The following is a 19780-nucleotide window of genomic DNA, read 5'->3' as shown; positions in this document are numbered from 1 at the left end:
AATATTTCTCTTTCTTCAAATGTGTGCTGGCAAATTATTTTAAGAACATGATCGTTTCCTATGACCAATGAAGCTGATTATGAATTATTGAATATATTTTTTTCTTTTTTCTTTTGACAAACTCACCGTATCATATGCGTCTGCGTCTCTCCAGTTGAACAAAGAAAAGATTTTTTTTATTTTTCTTCGAAACAGACATTACGGACTAGTTCGTGCAGAAGATGACCTTTGCTAATTAATTGTTGCAATGTTAAAATAAAATTCGTACAAACGAAAAGGAGACTTTGAATTAAAAAGTGACCGGGACCCACTGAATCAGCATGACGGAGAAATTGGAGTTATTTGATTTTTTTTTTTGAGATGATAAAAATAAAATTTTCGGGGATTTGTATAGTTCTACTCTTATCTTAAAAATGGATTTAAAATTTTAATTCGCGTTGAAATTTACACGAACGGGTTAGATTGACTAAACAAATGCCAACACAGATTAGACGAATAAAATCGGACTTTATTTTAAGTTGTGCGCAAACCCTTCAGGCAATCCATCCCTCGTTTTATTTCGATAAAAGAATATTGACGAGTATGTCTAATATTTAGAGAAATCCACCGATTTTGATTATTAAATGACTTAAAATTCGGTCTTTATTGATTAAAAATATCAGTTCATAAATGTGAAGTGATGTAACTTTAATCTAACGATTTGTATGCACAATGTTGCACAATTTTATTTATATTTCATGAAAACAAATCCTCAAGCACATTGGAAATGTTCATCAACAAGTGACTTGTAATTCCAACAATTCGCGGTCATTTTTATTAATACCCTTAAGGAAAAAGTTAATTTTAAAAATAATCATCAGTTCTGTTTTTTTTTCAAAACTAACATAATTGCCAGGCCCACGGGCAGCCCAGTAAATAAGGAAACCGCCTTGCTCACGGGTGGTCTTATGGAGAGCAAACCGCCTCCCCCATAGGCGGTCTCCTAGGGGACCAAACCGCCCCCCCCCCCACGAGCGGTTTGCTATATGTTTAGAGTTTTTGAATAAAAAAAAAATATTATTTGATAATTGGTTATAATTAAAATTCGATTAAAATTCATATGTTAGGGTTATTGGTTAGGATATATATTTTCTAAGTGTGGTGAGATGAATGGGTGAGATTATCTTTTTTTTTTATGTGTATTGAAATTGTTCATTTAGGGTACGTTTCGATCGATCGAGCAATAATTAGTGCAAGAATAGCGATTTTTGAGTTAGTGGTTGAGAATAGTGTTAACCCGAATGGAGATAATTAGTTACAACATAATTATAGTGAGTAACCTAATCTAATATTTAAACTAATATTATATTACATTTAATATCTAAACTAATATTTTATTTCATTTAATATTTAGACTAATATTATATTACATTTGAACTAATATTTTTTAATACTAATCGAATATTTTATTTAATACTAATCTATTTAAATATGGTATTATATTTATTTAATGCTAATTTAATATTTTATTTTAATACTAATTTAATATTTAAACTAATATTATATTACATTTAACATTTAAATTAATATTATATTATATTTAATCTAATCTAATATTTTATTTAATAATAAACTAAAATTTAAAGTAATATTTTATTACATTTAATATTTAAAGAAATATGATACTTTATATTTTATTTTACATTTTATTTATATTAATATTTAAAGTAATATTATATTTTTTATTTTATTTAATATTAATATAATATTTAAAGTAATATTATATTACATTTAATATGGGAGAGGAGAGTGGAGAGGAGGACTTGGGAGATGTGAGTCCGCAGGGGCAGATACAGAGGCGTAGCGGCTCATAGGTTGTATTATATGTTTGTGATTATGTTGGCATTATGTTTTTTTATTTTATATTCATGTTGGCATTATGTTGTTTGCACTTTAGATTTCATCATTTCTATTCGAACAAAAACAACTTATTAGTTACAACATAATTATAACAAATCGAATTAAAACATATCAGATTATAACTAAGCAAGTTTTAAAACTAAGCAATTCCATAGACTAGCAAATTATAACTAATTAGTTACAACATAATTATAACAAATCGAAATAAGTTCACACTAGCAAAATAACAGGTTTATCTGCCCCTGCCACCATGTCTCAATATTGGCTAGTTGTACTGGTACCAGCTGCAGGTGCGGCATTACTTGTAGAGGCTTGGCAACTAGATGAATATTGGCTCAGAGGAGGGGGGGTTGTGTTCTACCAGTTGCTTCAGCAACAACTCTGGCATTTTCTCTTTCGTTGTGCTCGTTTATGGCATCTGAACATAAGAACACAATTCAGTTAGTAATATAATAAGATCATAAATGAATTTCGTACAATGCTACATACCTGCCCTGCGCCTGTCAGAAATAGAACGGCGAGCCTGATTTCCCGACGGTCGCCTGCCACTCATCTCGTCCATGGTCATTATAATACGCTTGTGTCTCCTCCTCCACTTTCTTATCCATCCTTCTGAAGGGAGTATTCTATCATCGACAACTGCAGGCCACTCATGCTGATCGGGATAAGAATGAAAAGATCCACCCCAAGTGGAAGCAAGGTAATCGGTACGGTACATGTCAGCAACATAGTGATCCTCGCAGTAGTTCCTCACTCGGCATACCGCCATCACGTGACTGCAGGGTATGTGACTTAGCTGGGGGTCATTGGCATGTACAGGTTATCGCCCTGGCATCTCCGAATTTAACCACGTACTTGCAAGCCCTCTTGACAAACGCCATAGTGCTATCTGGTTTACGGCTGGTAGGAACGTACTCATTTGAATTTTGCACTTCGAATTCTGTTCCATCATTACCCATCGGGATCACGGTCATAGTTGCACCTTTGTCCCTGTGTCGTCTTAGTTTCTCCTCCACCCTTGTTGAAAATGGCTGGTTCATCCTTATTAATTATGCGGCCTTAGCACGCCGTTCCTGAAACCAGGCATTTAACTTGTAGAATGTGTCCTCTACAATTGCAGCCACAAGCAACATCCAGCTCTGCTTGAATACTGCATTCAGCGACTCGGACCCGTTGGTGGTCATAATTCTCCAACGCCAACCTCCATCACGGGATTGATATATTTTCTCGTATGCTGGATGTCACACCCCAAATCCACGGGTGCGACAGCCTGCCGCGTATATTTATCAAGTGTCACATATACACGCAAGGCAGTGGATCTTTTATATGCATTACCAATATCCTCATTTGCTGCATCCGTGAAATAAACCTGAAAATAATCGGGAGGGTGGGGGTGAGAATAAATTCTCAGTGCGAAATTTGCCACAGTTTAGATTATTGGATTTGCAATCAAACTCTATATTAAAAAATGAAACCCAAACAATAACAATGCAAACAGATATATATAATCATAAATAACAGAATGCCAATGCTCGACAACAATCAATCAACCTGAAACACAGTTCACGGAATTTCCAAGATGAGTTTCAAAATGAACACATATATTTGGCTTAACTTGATTCATTAGGGCTTGTAGCAACTACAGATGTTCTTTCGAGCTGGACCATTTATCAAACCCACATCTGTAGGGTTACAGACGCCTACAGATGGCCAACCAAGCTGGACCATTTATCTGACACCCATCTGTAGCTGTTTGGCTTAACCATATCCTAAGGTCTGGTTACAAGTCACCTATACAGGTCAACTTGACACAAATGCAAACACACGGAATCAAAGTCAGCCATACCGCTCAACCTTGCAATTTCATTCAAATAGAATCACAAACAACTATCAGCCTTGCACAATTCATTAAACAGGTCAACGGATAGGTCACCGTCACCTTATCCAGCTACCTAAACAGGTCGGTCTGGCAAATTCGAACAGGTCAACGCATAAGTCAGCAGCGTCACCTTATCCAGCCACCTAAACAGGTCGGCCTGGCAAATTCATAAACACAGGTCAACGGATAGGTCACCGTTACCTTATCCAGCCACCTAAACAGGTCGGCCTGGCAGATTCATTCACATCAAGAACAATTAATAGAACTAATCAAATAATAACCATACCAACATGCCAAATAATCTTAACCGAACAATTCAAATCATTCTCAGTTATACAAGAATCAATCTACAGCATGAATTCCAAAATATGCAACCATTAATCATTCAATATGACAAACGAATAAACAGTTTAATTCCTGAAAATAAAGTATCAAACAAGTCCAAGAATCCCGCACCTGATTATGACGAGCGTACCGCTTAATTTAAGGATCGGGCGTCTCGAATTACCTCGCGATATCTTGCTCGACCGAGCCTACACCTATATTATACGTATACTTGGTTTAATTCGGTTACATCATTAAAACTTAAATTTCAAAAGCCGTCTTTTAATTTGTCAATTCTTTTATACCTTTCAGCTCATTTATAATCATTTCAATTCAAGTCCAATTTACTAAGGCCCAAAACAATCAATCATTTCAATTCGATTCAAGTATATCCCAACCGCAAAGTCACGGCTATCATTCATATAAATTCACATCTTTTTCATATTGGTCCTCAATTAATATAATTTCACACATTGGTGTCTACTTTGCAATTCAACCCTTTTTATTCCTCTTTATTACTTAACATTTATCCAATCTCACATAAATACATACATATGGTCATAACGAGCTATTCCAAAGCCTATTTACCAACATTTCAATTTAAGGCCTCTTTACAATTATTTAAATTCACCTATGGCCGGCCACCATTTCAAACAAATAATTTCTTACATTTTAGTCCCTTTAATTCATACAAATCACCATGGTCCTATATTTTACAATTCCGACCATTAATAACAATCATTTTGCAATATAACCCCTTATACTTAATTTATTCGAGCAAATCGATCGAGTCGGGAAAATCAACAACCCGTACTCGAAACTAATAAATTCACATCCTACGACATTAATCAATTCATCAAGACACAAATCCAGAAGTTTAGAAGTTATTTTAGAAATTACCCGAAAGAGAAAATATTGAAAGAAAGCGGCCGATTTCGAGGGTATTGTCCCGTCTCACGGCCGTCGGAATAGATCAACACTACCAATTTCATGCGTCTTCAAGCACCAATTTCGCACAGGGACAGCACCAATCAACCACCGAGACAGCACCCCTCAACCCTAATTCCTAGGGTTTCATGAGAGGGGAGGGGAGGCGGGAAAAGAGAAGGAGGGGGCGGTTGATGGGGGTTTCCTGAAGCGAGAAGGAGAGAGAGGAGAGGGTGGGGTGGCGGCCGGTGGTGGCCGTGGAAGCGACGCAAGGGGAGAGGCGGAGCCTTTTTTTTTGGGCGTAGAAGTTCTGGCGGGTCAGGTGGGTCGGACCGAGAAGAGAAGGAGAGGGAGATAGGGCTGGGGCGCGGCGCGGCTTGCCGGCGACGGAGGAGGGAAGAGGGGGCGGAGCCCCTCTGTTTTCTTTCTTTGGCGTAGAAGAGATGAGAGGGGAACGGGTCTGGGTTGGGGCTGTCACGGGTAGGGAAGGAGAGGAGAGAAATAGAGATGGAGTGTTTAAATTGGCTGCTTTGAGATTGGTGCTAGATTAGATCCAATGGTTCACAATATATGAATTTCCAATATAGTTTCATTTAATTGATTCATGGTGCATTTACTTTGTAAAAATCGAGTCGAAGTTTCATAAAATTTTACAATTAATTTCGCATGAATACTTCGTACTTTTATTTCTCTATTCTAAGATTTGAATCATTCGATATCAATTGTATATCTCCATATATATATTTTTATTTAATTAAACTTCCATAATTCATTAATAAACAAGATTTATAAATTTCATAATTTATGTGTACAAATAATTCGTTCTCAATTTATATAACTTTTATATACTCCATTAAATCTCTAAAATTCCTAAATGACTAGTTTTATAAATTCTAAAATCTAATTGTACGAATAATTTCGTATAATTATGCTCTTATTTGGAATTTAATTAATTAATTTATTTACACGAATCTAATTAAATCAATTTCTGCTTTCCTGAAAATTAAAAGGAATTGTAACGGATTTTCTAAGTTTCTAATTTACCGAATAATTATAATTTTATTCCTAGTGCTGTATTTTATTTTATTTCTAAATCTCTAAGTCTTTAATATACATAATTTCATACATTATTTATATTACGAAATTTTAGTTTCGTTTTAGTCGGTCAGAAAATTTCTGAACGATCGTTGAGTTAATTAAACTTTTTATTTAGCCAAATGTTCGATTTAGAAATTTAATCATGTTTTAAAATTTCGGAATGTAACACTGGATCTTCGTTGACATCTCGGGGATTATTTTTTCCCACATTCATTAGGTAGAGATTTGCTTTTGGCATGTACTACACAAAAAATAAGGAAATAAAATAATGTAAGTAAACAATTGTACTGAAAAAATCGTCTTCTTGAAATACAATAATATATGTAAATAATTGAAATATATATACCTTTGCAAAACTGCTGGTCATCTCTACCACCCTTCTCGATTTTTTCTTTCTGCAATTTCGTCTAAATGTTCGTTCAACCCACTCGTCGCCCCCGGTTGCCTTGGAAAGGTTCTCTGCAATGTATTGCATACACAACCTGTGCACACACTGGCCAGTACGTGTTGACCAACCGTAATCTTCACGATCAAAAACATATTTTATTCCTTTGTGCTAGTCTGAAATCACACATAAAAACTTCTCTTCCCCAATCACCCGTCTTCTTAAAAACTGCATAAAGAATCCCCAGTTCTCACCATCCTCTTTCTGAACAATTGGAAAGGCCAAAGGCAACAATTGGTTCTCAGCATCATATGCACATGCTATCAGTAACCTTCCCTCGTAACGGCCAGACATGAAGCATGCATCAATGCTGATAACGGGTCTGATGTATGGCACAGCTTGGATACAAGCACCAAAAGCCCATGCTATGCCCTTGAATTGTTGAGCTCCCTCTATTAGTACTCTATCCTTATCAAAAAAGGGGCCATGCCACTGCTCATATACAGTGCCAATATTTGTACTTGCCATAGCCTGGAGCAATGGTGCCAGATAGTTGTATGAATCATTCCAACTACCGAATATCCTGCAGATAGCAAGTTCACGACCTCTCCACAGCCTGTTGTATTTTGGGATTACATATTTGTATTTGTGTCTGACGGTCATAGCCACCGCCTTGATGCTCATCGATGGATCCAACTTAATGTCCTCCTCAATTGTATCGGCAATTAGTGATGCCGTCAGCTGTGCATGGTCTGTCCTTGTGGACGCAGACTTGCATGTATGAGGTGGTTCGCACTTCTTAATCATCAATGCTTCACCTGAACCCGCAGGGGTTGCATAAAGGCGGGACTCGCACCACGGGTGAGTTTTACAAAGCACAACTAATCTTGTTCGCTCCCTTTTGTGTATTTTACATTCCCAGTTGCCATGAACATGAGTCTCATTGATTTTCTTTATAAGTTCGTCTATGATGGTATAAAGTTGCCCTGCGGCAAGTTCGTGATTGTATTGAACACGAGGACCAAAGAAACTAATGTCTGCCTCTTCGAAAGCTGTGGTGTCATTGAATGTGGCGACCGGATGCTTATTCCCCTGACCTCTAATCGGGAACTTTTCTATCCTGGACAACCCTGGTACATTTGCATCACCATCTGATAAGTCATCAGCTTCCCAAACCCCTTGGTATTAATCCCCCATTTCCATTTCCCTTTCTGGTATGGCATCAATAGCATCAACATTAATATCAATATCAGTTCGATTAACGGGTACCGGTCCTGACTCTGGCATAGTTGGAAATCTAGGGATTATGGGTGTCTGTCTGGGTGGTGGTGGTAACTCTTCAGTATTTTCAGGGGAGTTGTGGTACCCCTGGTTGTCATAAGGGAGTGTTGGTGGTACCCCTGGTTGTCATAAGGGGAGTGCTGGTGGTATCCCGAATTGTCATAAGGGGAGTGCTGGTGGTACCCCTGGTTGTCATAAGGGGAGTGCTGGTGGTATCCCGAATTGTTATAACCCGAATGGTCATAACCTGAATTGTCATAACCTAAATTGTCATAACCTGAAGGTCCAGCCCCAACCGCACTTGAAGGTCCAGTCCTAGCCCGGGGAACCCTCTTCGAATATATGTCCATTACCTGGACCCCACTGGCCACAATTTGAGTGTACAAAACTCTCGACAAATTCGCATCTGTTAGTGGATACCTCACATAATAAGGTCTACCCCCCACCCCATGTGAGTTGTCAATCCGTGTAACCAATTCTATTTCATACCTGTTGGGGTTCACAACAGTCTTTTTGTATATTAGCTACTTAAGTTCCTGAAATGTAGTATTTTCATTAATCTCGAAGTCAAATGTGGCATCTTTCGTGTACTCCACGCCATCTTCACTTCTTTGTAGCTTGCCGCCCACATACAGTGCAACTAACATCTTTTCCTTGACAAACTACATTTAAAAAATAATTTTATAAGGATTAAAGTAATTGTACAATAATTATAACGGGTACAGTAATCAATGGCTAATTAGAAAATAAAAAATTAAAAAAAAATTCTCGTGGCTACATTAATTCAGTGTATGTAGTTTGCTCTCCATAAGACCACCCGTGGGCCAGGCGGTTTCCTTATTTACGGGGCCGCCCGTGGGCTTGGCAGTTAGGTTAGTTTTGAAAAAAACAGAACTGATGGTTATTTTTAAAATTAACTTTTCGTATTAATAAAAATGGCCGAACAATTCGATATAAACAATCTTAGTTGCGTCATCAAACAAACTTAAAATTGCATGAAATTTAATTGTTATGCTTTATATATGTTCAATAAAATACATATAAATTTACTTCCTAGTTTTTAATTTCATCAATTCTTTTAAGAAAAATATTCTCAAAATTGTTAAAATTACCATTGTCAACTGATTCATCCTCATTATAAACTTGTAAGATCCTGATTGATTAAAGACAATTGTAGATAGGAATATCATACACTGAAGAATATTTCTCCGCCACCGACTATTTTCTCTCTCACAACAGCATATAAAAAAAAAAACAAAAACAAAAAAAATAGAAGAATTCCAGCTACAGACATGGAACAAATTCTCCTTTGTTTGCTAGGGAAGAAAATTTTTCCTTGAACAACGGTACAGCTAGTTTTCTATAAAAACGGTATAATACAAAAACAACTAAAGCGTGTTCTGCAGCATGTACAAGAGGCTACAAAATTGTCGTTCATATTTTCATGCATCCATTCTTTTTATCATAAAAAAATACTGATTTCAGAATGAATATTTGATAGTTTAACTAAAATCAATAAATGAAAAAAAAAAATGGTTATTCATTAGAACTCAACAGCACTACTATAGCAAATGGCTCATTCTATGAGGGTCAAAATCAGGATGCTCTCCACCTTTTGCAAATGGCATAACAAACCTGAACCCATCAAACATGCCGCCTCCCTCTGGACCCGCTAACCCAGCATCCGTCATCCCGAAACCAACCATGGGAGAGGAGTTCCAGTGTGCTGGTGTGTTTGTTTCAGAGCCCATAATTGCCAGAGAATTTTGCTCCGAGTTGCAAGAATTTCTCCTGTTGTTGCCAGAATTGCCTAATCCGAGAGGCGGTATTGATTGCTGTTGCTGGTTCTTCTGAGGTGGCGATTTCGGCCGAAGTAACTCAATCTCTGGAGTTGTGACGACTAAATGTGAAGCTTCTGTAGGCGGATTGCGGCCCCCACCTCCCTGCCACACTTTTCCATCCCTATCCGCAAAGTTCTTGAGGTACGCCTGTAATTCAAGATGTGTTAATTCAAAATAAGAATGGTAGCAATCAGGCTATTATTTTATTGTTTATTCATCTAAGATTAATTTATGAGGGAATAAAGGGTATGACTTTATATTCAGACTCTGCAGTTCCAAACACACCAGAATTGATCAAATCGAGTTCTCTTTTTGTTCAGAGAACTGAAACTAAAATTATAATAGCAAATAGACCTGTATATTATGGTGTACAAGGTTAAATCTAAAAGGTTTTACAAAATCAAATAATGTTCATTAAGCTAATTTGGCTTTCAAAACCACAAACTAAAATAACCATGCTGTTCCAACTAATGTTGTTAAATCAAAATTCGCATTAAGTGTCATTTTATTTTGATTTTATTTTGAATTGATCATATTGTAAATCGAATCAAATGATAAGCTCCACTTATCCATAATGGGAATGAATTAAACAACTAATGAGACTTATAGGAAACAAATTTCATTAGAAATTGTTACCATATAAAATGATGTCTGTGTGGGCTTTGGATAAGATGCACGCTATTAAGCATGAATTACAATGAATACACACTACATGATAATAATAATATTACAATGAATATAAATATTACACGCTACATAACTATAGTATTTCACTTTTAATGCCAATGTTTTAACATACACTGAGACGAAACATGATTTCTTCAGATATGATCACATAGGATGCCAATCAAATATTAAGCACAATGTTTTACTTGCATAGAATCACAGATCCTATATATCAGGTAATTAAGATTATAGCATCTACATATAATCACAGATTCCATATATCAGGTAATTAAGATTCTAGCATCTCAAGTAATAGACAGGATTAGACATAACCAAATATTTCTCATCCAAAACCATATTTGATAAAAAAATATTTTGCTAATTTGCAAGGCAATTACTGTATTAAGTCAACAAACCCATCACCTACTTACAAGTATAGCGTTTAACAATATTGGATCTGAAAAAAAAAATTAAATATTATCATTGTAAAGTTCGTCATTATGGCCAATTGACAGGTGGTCATTTACAGTACAAAAGGTGTGAACCAGATCTACTCAAAATTATTATATAAAAGTTCCCATTCGTTCCCAACCCCGCCACCGATTCTTCATAAAGTAAAGTCGTCACATCTGTGTGAAGAAAAAGGAAAGAAAAACAAGGTCGCAAGGCAATACATAAGGACGGAGAAGTCGCTGTTGATCTAAGCAAGCGAAGAAACTACTTTGTTCCCTCACCTCTCACTTCATTCCTTAGCTCAAGGGTTGTTAAAGAAAAAAAAAAAAAGGAGGCAAGAAGAGAGTTGCAACCAAGTGCAGAAGTGTAGATGACTAACTAGCAGCTCCAAACCCCAGTAAAAGTAAATCGAGGAAATATAACAATTTGTATTGAATCACGCCCAGTGATTCGTAGGGACAATATGCAATGACGAGGGTGAGAATCAAACTGAATTGGGCAGTACAAAACGTGAATCACATGATTCTAATCACTAATAGAAGGTTTGAGGTTGAGAGTCTAGGGACCTAGGCTTTGAAATAATATTGTGTTCATGTGAAATACGGTTGAGAGACTACACTTTCAAGTTTCAAATTAAGGCCAGAAATTATAATCACTAGGTTATGGAACAGCTAATGTATGCCTTGTAAAAATGTTGCTTGTATGTTAAAGTACCTTATTTGAAGTTACATCCCAAAGGAAACAAACAAAGGGAAAACCCCGAAACATGAACAAGATCAGATCCTCAGATTTTGAATCCATAAATCCAATTATATGAATAATTGCAAAAGAAGCATTTAATATCTAACAGTATATGCAGCTTGAGAAATTGATTTACCTCGTTAAAATTGGAAGAGGATAAATCTTTGCCGAGAGTTAGCCAACCAGGGCGAATGTTATGGTCTTCCCCAAACAACTCAAGCCGTCTCTTTCCCAATGCAAAGTGTTCAATGATTCGGTACATGTCCTCTGGCTTCTTTGTTGAACCTGCTTGTTTTCAAGTGAATTTTAATTGAAGCATTGACAAAATAAAATAATGAGTAGACCTACGGCATTCCTGAATTCACCAAGCATCTTGTAAGATTAACTCCAAAACCTATTGATTGGCTTTAAACAATCCAAACCATTAAAAACGATTTACTTTACGAGTGATGTGTTTACATGCAAAATTAATAAATTTTTGAAATAATTTCATGTAAAGTCAAGCGGTCAACAAAAGGAGGTTTATATGATTTTTGTCATTCATTTTTTATCATTTTTGACAACTTGATTTTATACTAAATAAATTTCAAAATTTGTACATTTTGCATGTAAACATATCACTCGTTAAGTATATCGGTTTCAACAGTTTAGATTCGCCATTTGAAGCTAATTCGGTAAATTTTAGACTTAAGCTCACCAAATAGCTTAGTGAGCTAAGAACGCCCCAATCCTACTCGAATAAAATAACATGAACTGATAGTGAAGGATAAGACACTAACCATCGGTAGGCTCTTCAGCTATGATGATATCAGTGTCAATGTTTGCATGAATTATATGACCGTCTGTGCTACGACGAACAGTCCCCTTAATGCCCATCAAGCAATGCTCCTGACAAGTCAAGTACCAGCATCCCATGTTTAATAAAACGATAATTGAGGAAAGATAAAAAAATTATGAAATATGGAAAATATATAGGTACCAACCTTTGAATGCTGGAACAGTGTGCGAGAATCATGCCGTAAACTACCACCCCCAGCATTCTTTTTGTTGGTCTTAACCCAGCAAATATCCTCACATCTCCTGAATCCCCACTGCAGCAGAATATAAAAATCAGATGATCATTATTCTGAGCTTCTGATGAAAAGGCAGATAACTAATTAAAAACTACAAAAGTGCAGTAAAATCATGAAACCCTGAGAAATACAAAATGTAATCATGCTTAATAGAAATATTGCATATGCTCCACAATACATAGGAAGTAGCATGTATAAACCATGAAATATTAGAACTTACAAAACCTTTTGAAACATTTTAGAACTGTGGTATAAAGGAAGTGAACCATCCATTATTCATGGTGCATGTATGAATTAGAAGACATGATTCTTGTATGGCAGAGGTATACTTAAGCCAAGGATAACTAACCTTCTTCAAGCATGCACGGCCTTGTTCAAGACCAACACCATCACCGACCCAAAGGAAGATAAAAGATGGAGTATCAGCTATAGACTAAGAAAACCAAAGAAAACCCTGGTGAGAACTGAAGAAAACAACAGCTTTTCTAAACCACAAAAAAACAGAAAACAGAAGTTGAAAAACTACCTCAATCTTCAAGTTCATAATCTCATCAACAGTCCAGTTCTCTAAATGGTCAGTGATGCCTGGGGCCCGGTGCACATATTCTTCCCATGGTGGGTCCACAAGTATTACATCAAACTTGGTACCAAAGAACTCTGGAGATAGCACTTGCTCCCGTAAATCACATTTGTAATACATAGGAGGGGATGCTGACATGGACACAATTTCATCTTTCCTCTGAATAAGCTCTCTCAGCTTGGGGTAATCCTCTACCACACTTGTCAGCTCTAGTTCACGTATAAAATTCTGGGGACGCATACCAGTATCCACAAAGTTTTGAGAGTAGTCATTCTGTTCACCTCTTGAAGGGGCTTTTCCCATGGGCCCACCACTGTTCCTGGGTGGTATCCATGTGTTGGAAGGTTTCTCATGTGGGGTCATCTCGCGATTAGGTGTTGCCATTGGGCTAGGTCCATGCACATTTTGGGTTGCTCTACCAGTACCTGGTTGATTCAAGGAATGACTCGGGCTGGGTGCAACACTAGACCCAAACCGAGGAGCAACTGGAGGGATAGGAGGAAGGTTAGGTGGGACCCCAGAGAGCAAATTTAAATCTATACCCCTGCCACCAGGCCAAACAAGCGGTCCAGGAAAAGGAGGTATGAACACACCAGGGCCAAGATGTGGACCTGGCTGGGACAGGTTCGGCGCTAAATTGGGACCGATGTTGGGCCCAATTGGTTGGATGGATCCAGGTGGTAACCCTAAAGGACTGAATGGTGGGCCCATCATTGGCATCTGTAAATTCGGCATTCCCATCCGTTGAGGGGTGTTATCTCTGCCATTTGGCCTCCCTCTTCCTCCCCTAACTCCCCTTCCTCCTCCCTTCGGCCCAAATGAGCCTGGACCTGAGCCTGATGATAATGGACTGCTAATACCTTGACCGGGCCCACGTTGGATAGGGTTCATACCTGCTCTTTGCATCCTCCCTCTCTGATCAGCCGAACTGTCATTACCATCCAAATCAGATCCATCTCTTGTGAAATCAAGATTTCTTACTGGTCTGATCTCTATTGAATCAGAACTATCATTTCTATTACCAAATCCTGACATTCCACCACCACCTCTCGATTCTTTTCTATAACCACCACCTCCTCTTGACTGAATGCCAATACCACTGCTTGAACTATCCATTCTCTCCCCTTGGCCCCTATTCCTCCAATACTCTCTAGAACTTTCCCTCTCCCTTCCGTTGTATGCTTCATCCCTTTCCTTATCCTTCGCACCTGCATTCCTCTCGGTGTCAGAGTCCGAGTAAGCCCGGTCCCGCTCCTCAGTCTCACCATAATATTTCCCAATCCTCTCAGTAGGTGGACCCACATCAAATCTGGCTTCTTCAATTTCTTCTCTCATCACCTGCTCCTTACTCTTATCGACATCTGATCTCGATTTAGTAACCCTAGAATCATATGTCCTCTCTCTTCTGGAGGACTCTTCCCTCTCCTTGCTTCTCTCCTTAACCCTGCCACCAGGTGGGTCCCACTCTTCCTCGGGACTTCTCCTGGAAGAGTCCTTTGAAGAGCGACGGTACAAGGATGAAGATTCCCTCCTGCTGACGTGCCGTCCCTCATCAGGGCCTTCAGTCTCGTCAGAGTAACCACTGCCATGCTTTCTGGATTTGCTTAGGCGGCTTCTTTTACGATCTGGGTCGTCCTCGTACTCCGCTCTGCTCTCCCCGCCTTCTTCATACTCTCGTTTGCTTCGGCTCCTACTTGGTTCCGGCAAAGCCTCCATTGATCTTTTTAAGAAACTGGAGAATCAAAAGCTAAATTTCCTGTAAGGTAGAAGAGCAGTGCAGTGGATAAAATTGTAACTTGAATAATGTCAAGACTACATTTAACTTTTCAGAAAAAAAAATATATTAAGGAATAAGATCAATCTCATGCTATTTGCCCTGTGTGCTTTCCCCTAATTAAATTAAAATGGATGGAAAAAGAGCTGAATCATATCTGTTAATATATATATGTAAAGAACGGAACCAGATCAATTCATCTCTAATTAGCAACGACAGGATGGAAATTACCATTAAGTCAATTTGCCTTTTTGCCAAACCAGAATTAAAAGTACTCGAATTGAGGCAATTTGGACTTGATATCAAAAGAAAAACTGAAAAGGGGAAATGTTCTGGACTTTTTTACTCGAAAACAAACGGAAGCCAGATTTTGGCATCTAGGGTTTCACAACAACATCATCAATCTGTCGTCTAGGGGTTTCAAAACAACATTCGATAGTTATACTAATCAGCGAACAAATTAGAGAAGAAATTGATGACTTAGTTTGATTTCTTGCATAACCTAGGTTAGTAAACAAGGGAAAAAAAATAAAAAATAACTAAAGAGTATCAGATATGGAGGCTCGCCATAGACTTGACAGCGTTCGGGCATCAAAACGAAATCGATCTTCTCATAAAATTACGAATGCAACACCAAGAACATATTCCATGTACGGAGAAAAGAAAATAAATTGATGGATCACCGGACCTTAAGCAGCGCATAGGCAGCGGCGGCGGCAGCCGAGAAAAGGAGAGACGATGAGATCGCCGACAATCTGCGGATCACGCCCCTGAGAAAAGGGTTGTGGGATCTTTTCGCGAATGGTTGAAAAATCAGGGGAAAGATTGGGAATTTTGGGAATTGGGGTAAACAAGCGAAAGTGCATGGAAGAGGATAAATTCACATACTATACTATGTGGTATTTCAAATTTTGAGTTGATTCGTAGAATATCGAAACCGTTCAAAATTTTATTGTACGAATCTCAAAGCAACAATCAATGCTCCTCCAACCTCCATGCATATACTGAACAAGATTGGGGAATTTTATAAAATGATTTACTTTCAAAAATAGTAGAACAAAATATTGTCTTTCGAATTTTTTGTCAAAATGTACTGGATCCAATATTCTCTGGTTTATAGAGAGTATTTTGTCCGACACTGGTTTATGCTTTTTGTCAAAGCGCGCCGGTTACCGAATCAAAACAGCACTGTTTGTTCTTCATGCTCTGCATGAAACCAAAACTACTCTGTTAAATTCTTTACTCCGGAGTATGGAATAAGAGAGGACCAATGTGAAAAAAACAGCAAGGCCTAATCTATTAATTTCAAATTTTGGGTGTATCGGTAAATCTGAAATTGAATTTGCATGCGCTACAACGGATCCAATACGGATCGGATGGTGATAAAACCATATTTGTATCCGTTTTTATTTTTCGAATATGGATACGAATACGGATCAGATATTAATCGAATATAATCTAAATTTTTAATTCGGATAATATAACAAAATTAATATTATATAAAAAATTGAAGATAAAGTTAATGCATAAAAAGAATTGAAGAACTCGATTGCTAAATAATATTTGCTTGCTTCTGACCTATAAGCGATTTACAAAATCAAAGAAAATTTTCAAATGGAAAAGAGAAATATTTGAAGAAGTAAAAATTCAAAAAATTTCAAAATTGATTAATTACAATCAGTGTTCTAAATAGCATGCTATAGCGTTTTGGACCCTAAACGCTAAGTTATGGCATCAAAACGTGTTATTTGAGTTACGGTTGCTATAGCGGTAATAGCGGTTCGCTATAGCGTATAGCGTGTAGCGCAATAATGCACGCTATGCAACATGAGTTTTTTTTTTTCAATTTATATGGGCTTTAAATAAAGGCTCGGATTGGATTTTAACCATGATTTTTTTTTTGCAATTGACGTACTAAGCTTTATATTAAACTATTAATTATTAAATGAGAGATCCATCAAATGAAATCAAATAAGGAAGCTACAGCGCGCTATGCAACATGAGCTTTTTTTTTCCTTTCAATTTATATGGGCTTTAAATAAAGGCTTAGATTGAATATATTAAGATATTTCTTGAAGTAACAAAATGATACTTACTATATGGTAGTTTGAATATTTTGAATAGATTAAGATAGTTAATTATGCCATGATGTCTAGGTTATTTTGAAATTTAAATAGAAAAAAGATATATTATGTCATGACACTTAATATATTTTGAATAGAAAAAGATCCATAGTTTATGATATTAGTATTACTATGGATATTTTGAATCACAATTTGGACTTATATTGGTTCAATATAAATATTATAATTTTTTAATCAATTTGAAGTTATTTATTATTCTATGAGACTTAGATAATGTTGATATTTAGTACAAATATATGATATAATTTTTATAAGAATAAAAAAAACACTATGTAGCATAGCTTTCGCTATAGCGACACTATTCGTTATAGCTTTTTTTCTAGGCTTCCCGCCATGAAACGATAAACGCTATTTAGAACCTTGATTACAATAAATCATAATTTACGATATATTAAAATCAAGATTTAATAGATAACTAATAATTTTAACCCATTTAGAACTTCTTAGAAAAAATATTAAATTAAAATCATAACTTTTAACTTTTGAGATTAATGAATTACATAAATATCAATTAAACTAAAATGAACATGGCTATTAACTTCCAAACAAGATTGTATAACATTGAATTAAATTTTTTAATTGTAAAACAAGTATTCACATTTGAAATCAGAACAAAATTAATTAACTAATGTATTATTTAATAAAAATAAAATAACTCGTCATAAACATAAAATTACATCAAAACTCAATTAATTAAATGAGAAAATAATTAAAAAAATTAAAACGATTATTAGCATTTTTGAAAATTTATTAAAAATTTAACTTAAACAAAGAAATGACAATTTAAGATGTTGTTTGAATGACAATGGGATCCCATGACAGGACCCCTCACTCAAGGATGGCCACACAGATCTCATCTCTTTCTTCTCTTCTCTCTATTTCTATTACAGACAGACCAAACTCGTATCCAGATATCCAAAAAACTATCTGAAAAATTCAAAAATCTGGATATCCGAAAAATTATCCGATTATTTGAAAATTAAAAAATTCGGATATTCGAAAAATAAACATATCCGGATTCGGATAATTATTCGAATCTGTATCCGCTTCTGAAATTAAAACCGAATTTGTATCCGTATCCATATCTGTCACGACCCTGCCGTCGGGCCTGGAGTCGCGACAAGAGATGCACCATTGCATCCATCATTCGTCCTGTCAACCTACGTCGCAACAAAGATAAGAAACAGAAACAATACGGAGTTAGCTACAAAGCTCAGTAAGCGCTTATTTAACGACGCGCTTCTCTATAACTGACTTAATTAAACAACCATTCAAACAGACTGGATTAATCCACACAAATTCAAATCAAATTATGAATACATATTTAATCGGCGATAGCACCTGGGTCTAAGTTATCAATGAAACAAGTCACACATTATCCACATCATTTCACTTCATTTCACAATTTCTCAAAACACAGTCATATCACTTTCACAAATCAAATTCAAACCTCAGACTCGCTATCCCGTTAAATATGCATCATAATCCAATACCCAATTCAATCATCCAATTTAAATTTCAATTCAAACAAACAAAATGAAAACACAGATTATAGAGAAGTTCGGTTACCTAATAGTGATCAATTCAAAAATCCAATTTGAACTGCAACCACTGTTCAGAATCAACGCGACGTATTCAGAATTCCGATCAGATATAAAATCAAATATCACAAATACTGATCAAAATAGTTTTTTCTTATTTTTTTCTCTCGGTTTTTCTCTATTAGTTTTCATTTTTTTTCCTCACTAATTTATTTGTATCCTAATCCATTAAAGAGATATATATAATGACCCCTTATAAGGTTCTCAAATTTTACTTTTTAATAATTTAAACTATAAACTTTATTTATATAAAACTTCAAATTAATTAAAAAAATTATTATATTTAACCGGATGTTACAGTATCAGTATCCGTAAATTATCCGCATTCGACTATCTGAATTTGAAAAATTTGAATACAGATCCGAATTCGGTTGGATAATCCAACCAGTTTTCACCCCTACTTATGCACCAATTTTACGCGTGTACCCTTCCTTGTTCGGGGGGGAGCATATTTTCCCTTGCGCAAAACACGAGTCATAAATTGGCGCTTTTGTGTTAATTTACATACGTGCCTTCAACAACAGAGGAATTAAAACCAGCATGTATCCTGACTCCCGAGTAATATATCCTTTTGCCGAGTATAGCGCATAATCTAATAAAGTGTCTAATTATAATGGCGAGCATTGTTGTAAATAACAGTATAAGCTCGTCAAACGGACTGAATACTGTTAAGCGATTAATCAGTATGTATTCGATTAATCGTAATTTTGCAGGTAATTTTACATTTTTATTAAATTATGTGCATATAGTTATAATTTATTAAAAATAATTAATTTAACTTATCAAACTATCGGATAAACTTATTTCAACTTAGTTTTCTTGTTAATTAATAACGTTTCATAAAATTGTCAATTAGAAAAAAGTGAAGCTAAAACAAAATAAAGCATGTAACGAATTAATTAGATAAATTGACGGATTTGACAGACTAAATTACTCAATATATAGTGGATCATATAGCTCAATAAATGCTGTGACTAACAGCTTTTCTGTACTGAGGCAAAATATTGTTAATGACAATGCTTCTGTACTAAGAGTTTCACCATAATATATACTTTATTTTTTCGAACTAATTAATGTTTGTTTTAGGAGTAGTTTCTTTAAAAGTAAAACGTTG

The 19780-nt window shown here is 36.0% G+C and overlaps 1 protein-coding gene across 1 annotated transcript; it reads right to left on the bottom strand.

Annotated features, from left to right (window-relative positions):
- Positions 1–9197: 9197 nt before the first annotated feature.
- Positions 9198–15749, bottom strand: LOC144559051 (uncharacterized). Its single transcript, XM_078307982.1, has 7 exons — positions 15610–15749; positions 13094–14903; positions 12917–13000; positions 12478–12585; positions 12274–12382; positions 11631–11779; positions 9198–9781 (listed from the first exon to the last, which is right to left on the bottom strand). The coding sequence occupies exons 2-7, from the start codon at positions 14861–14863 to the stop codon at positions 9356–9358; spliced, it is 2646 nt and encodes an 881-aa protein (XP_078164108.1). The 5' UTR covers positions 14864–14903; positions 15610–15749; the 3' UTR covers positions 9198–9355.
- Between the last annotated feature and the right edge of the window lie 4031 nt (positions 15750–19780).

Source organism: Carex rostrata, chromosome 1 (genome assembly GCF_964058835.1).
Source record: "Carex rostrata chromosome 1, lpCarRost1.2, whole genome shotgun sequence".
Lineage (NCBI taxonomy): Eukaryota > Viridiplantae > Streptophyta > Magnoliopsida > Poales > Cyperaceae > Carex > Carex rostrata.
This window is presented reverse-complemented; position numbering and strand designations above follow the sequence as displayed.

Coding starts and splice junctions, on each gene's coding strand:
- LOC144559051 (XM_078307982.1), bottom strand. CDS start 14,863: ATGGAGGCTTTGCCGGAACCAAGTAGGAGCCGAAGCAAACGAGAGTAT. Junction 12,586..12,916: donor GCCGTGCATGCTTGAAGAAG/GTTAGTTATCCT, acceptor ATTCTGCTGCAG/TGGGGATTCAGGAGATGTGA. Junction 12,383..12,477: donor CACTGTTCCAGCATTCAAAG/GTTGGTACCTAT, acceptor TTGACTTGTCAG/GAGCATTGCTTGATGGGCAT.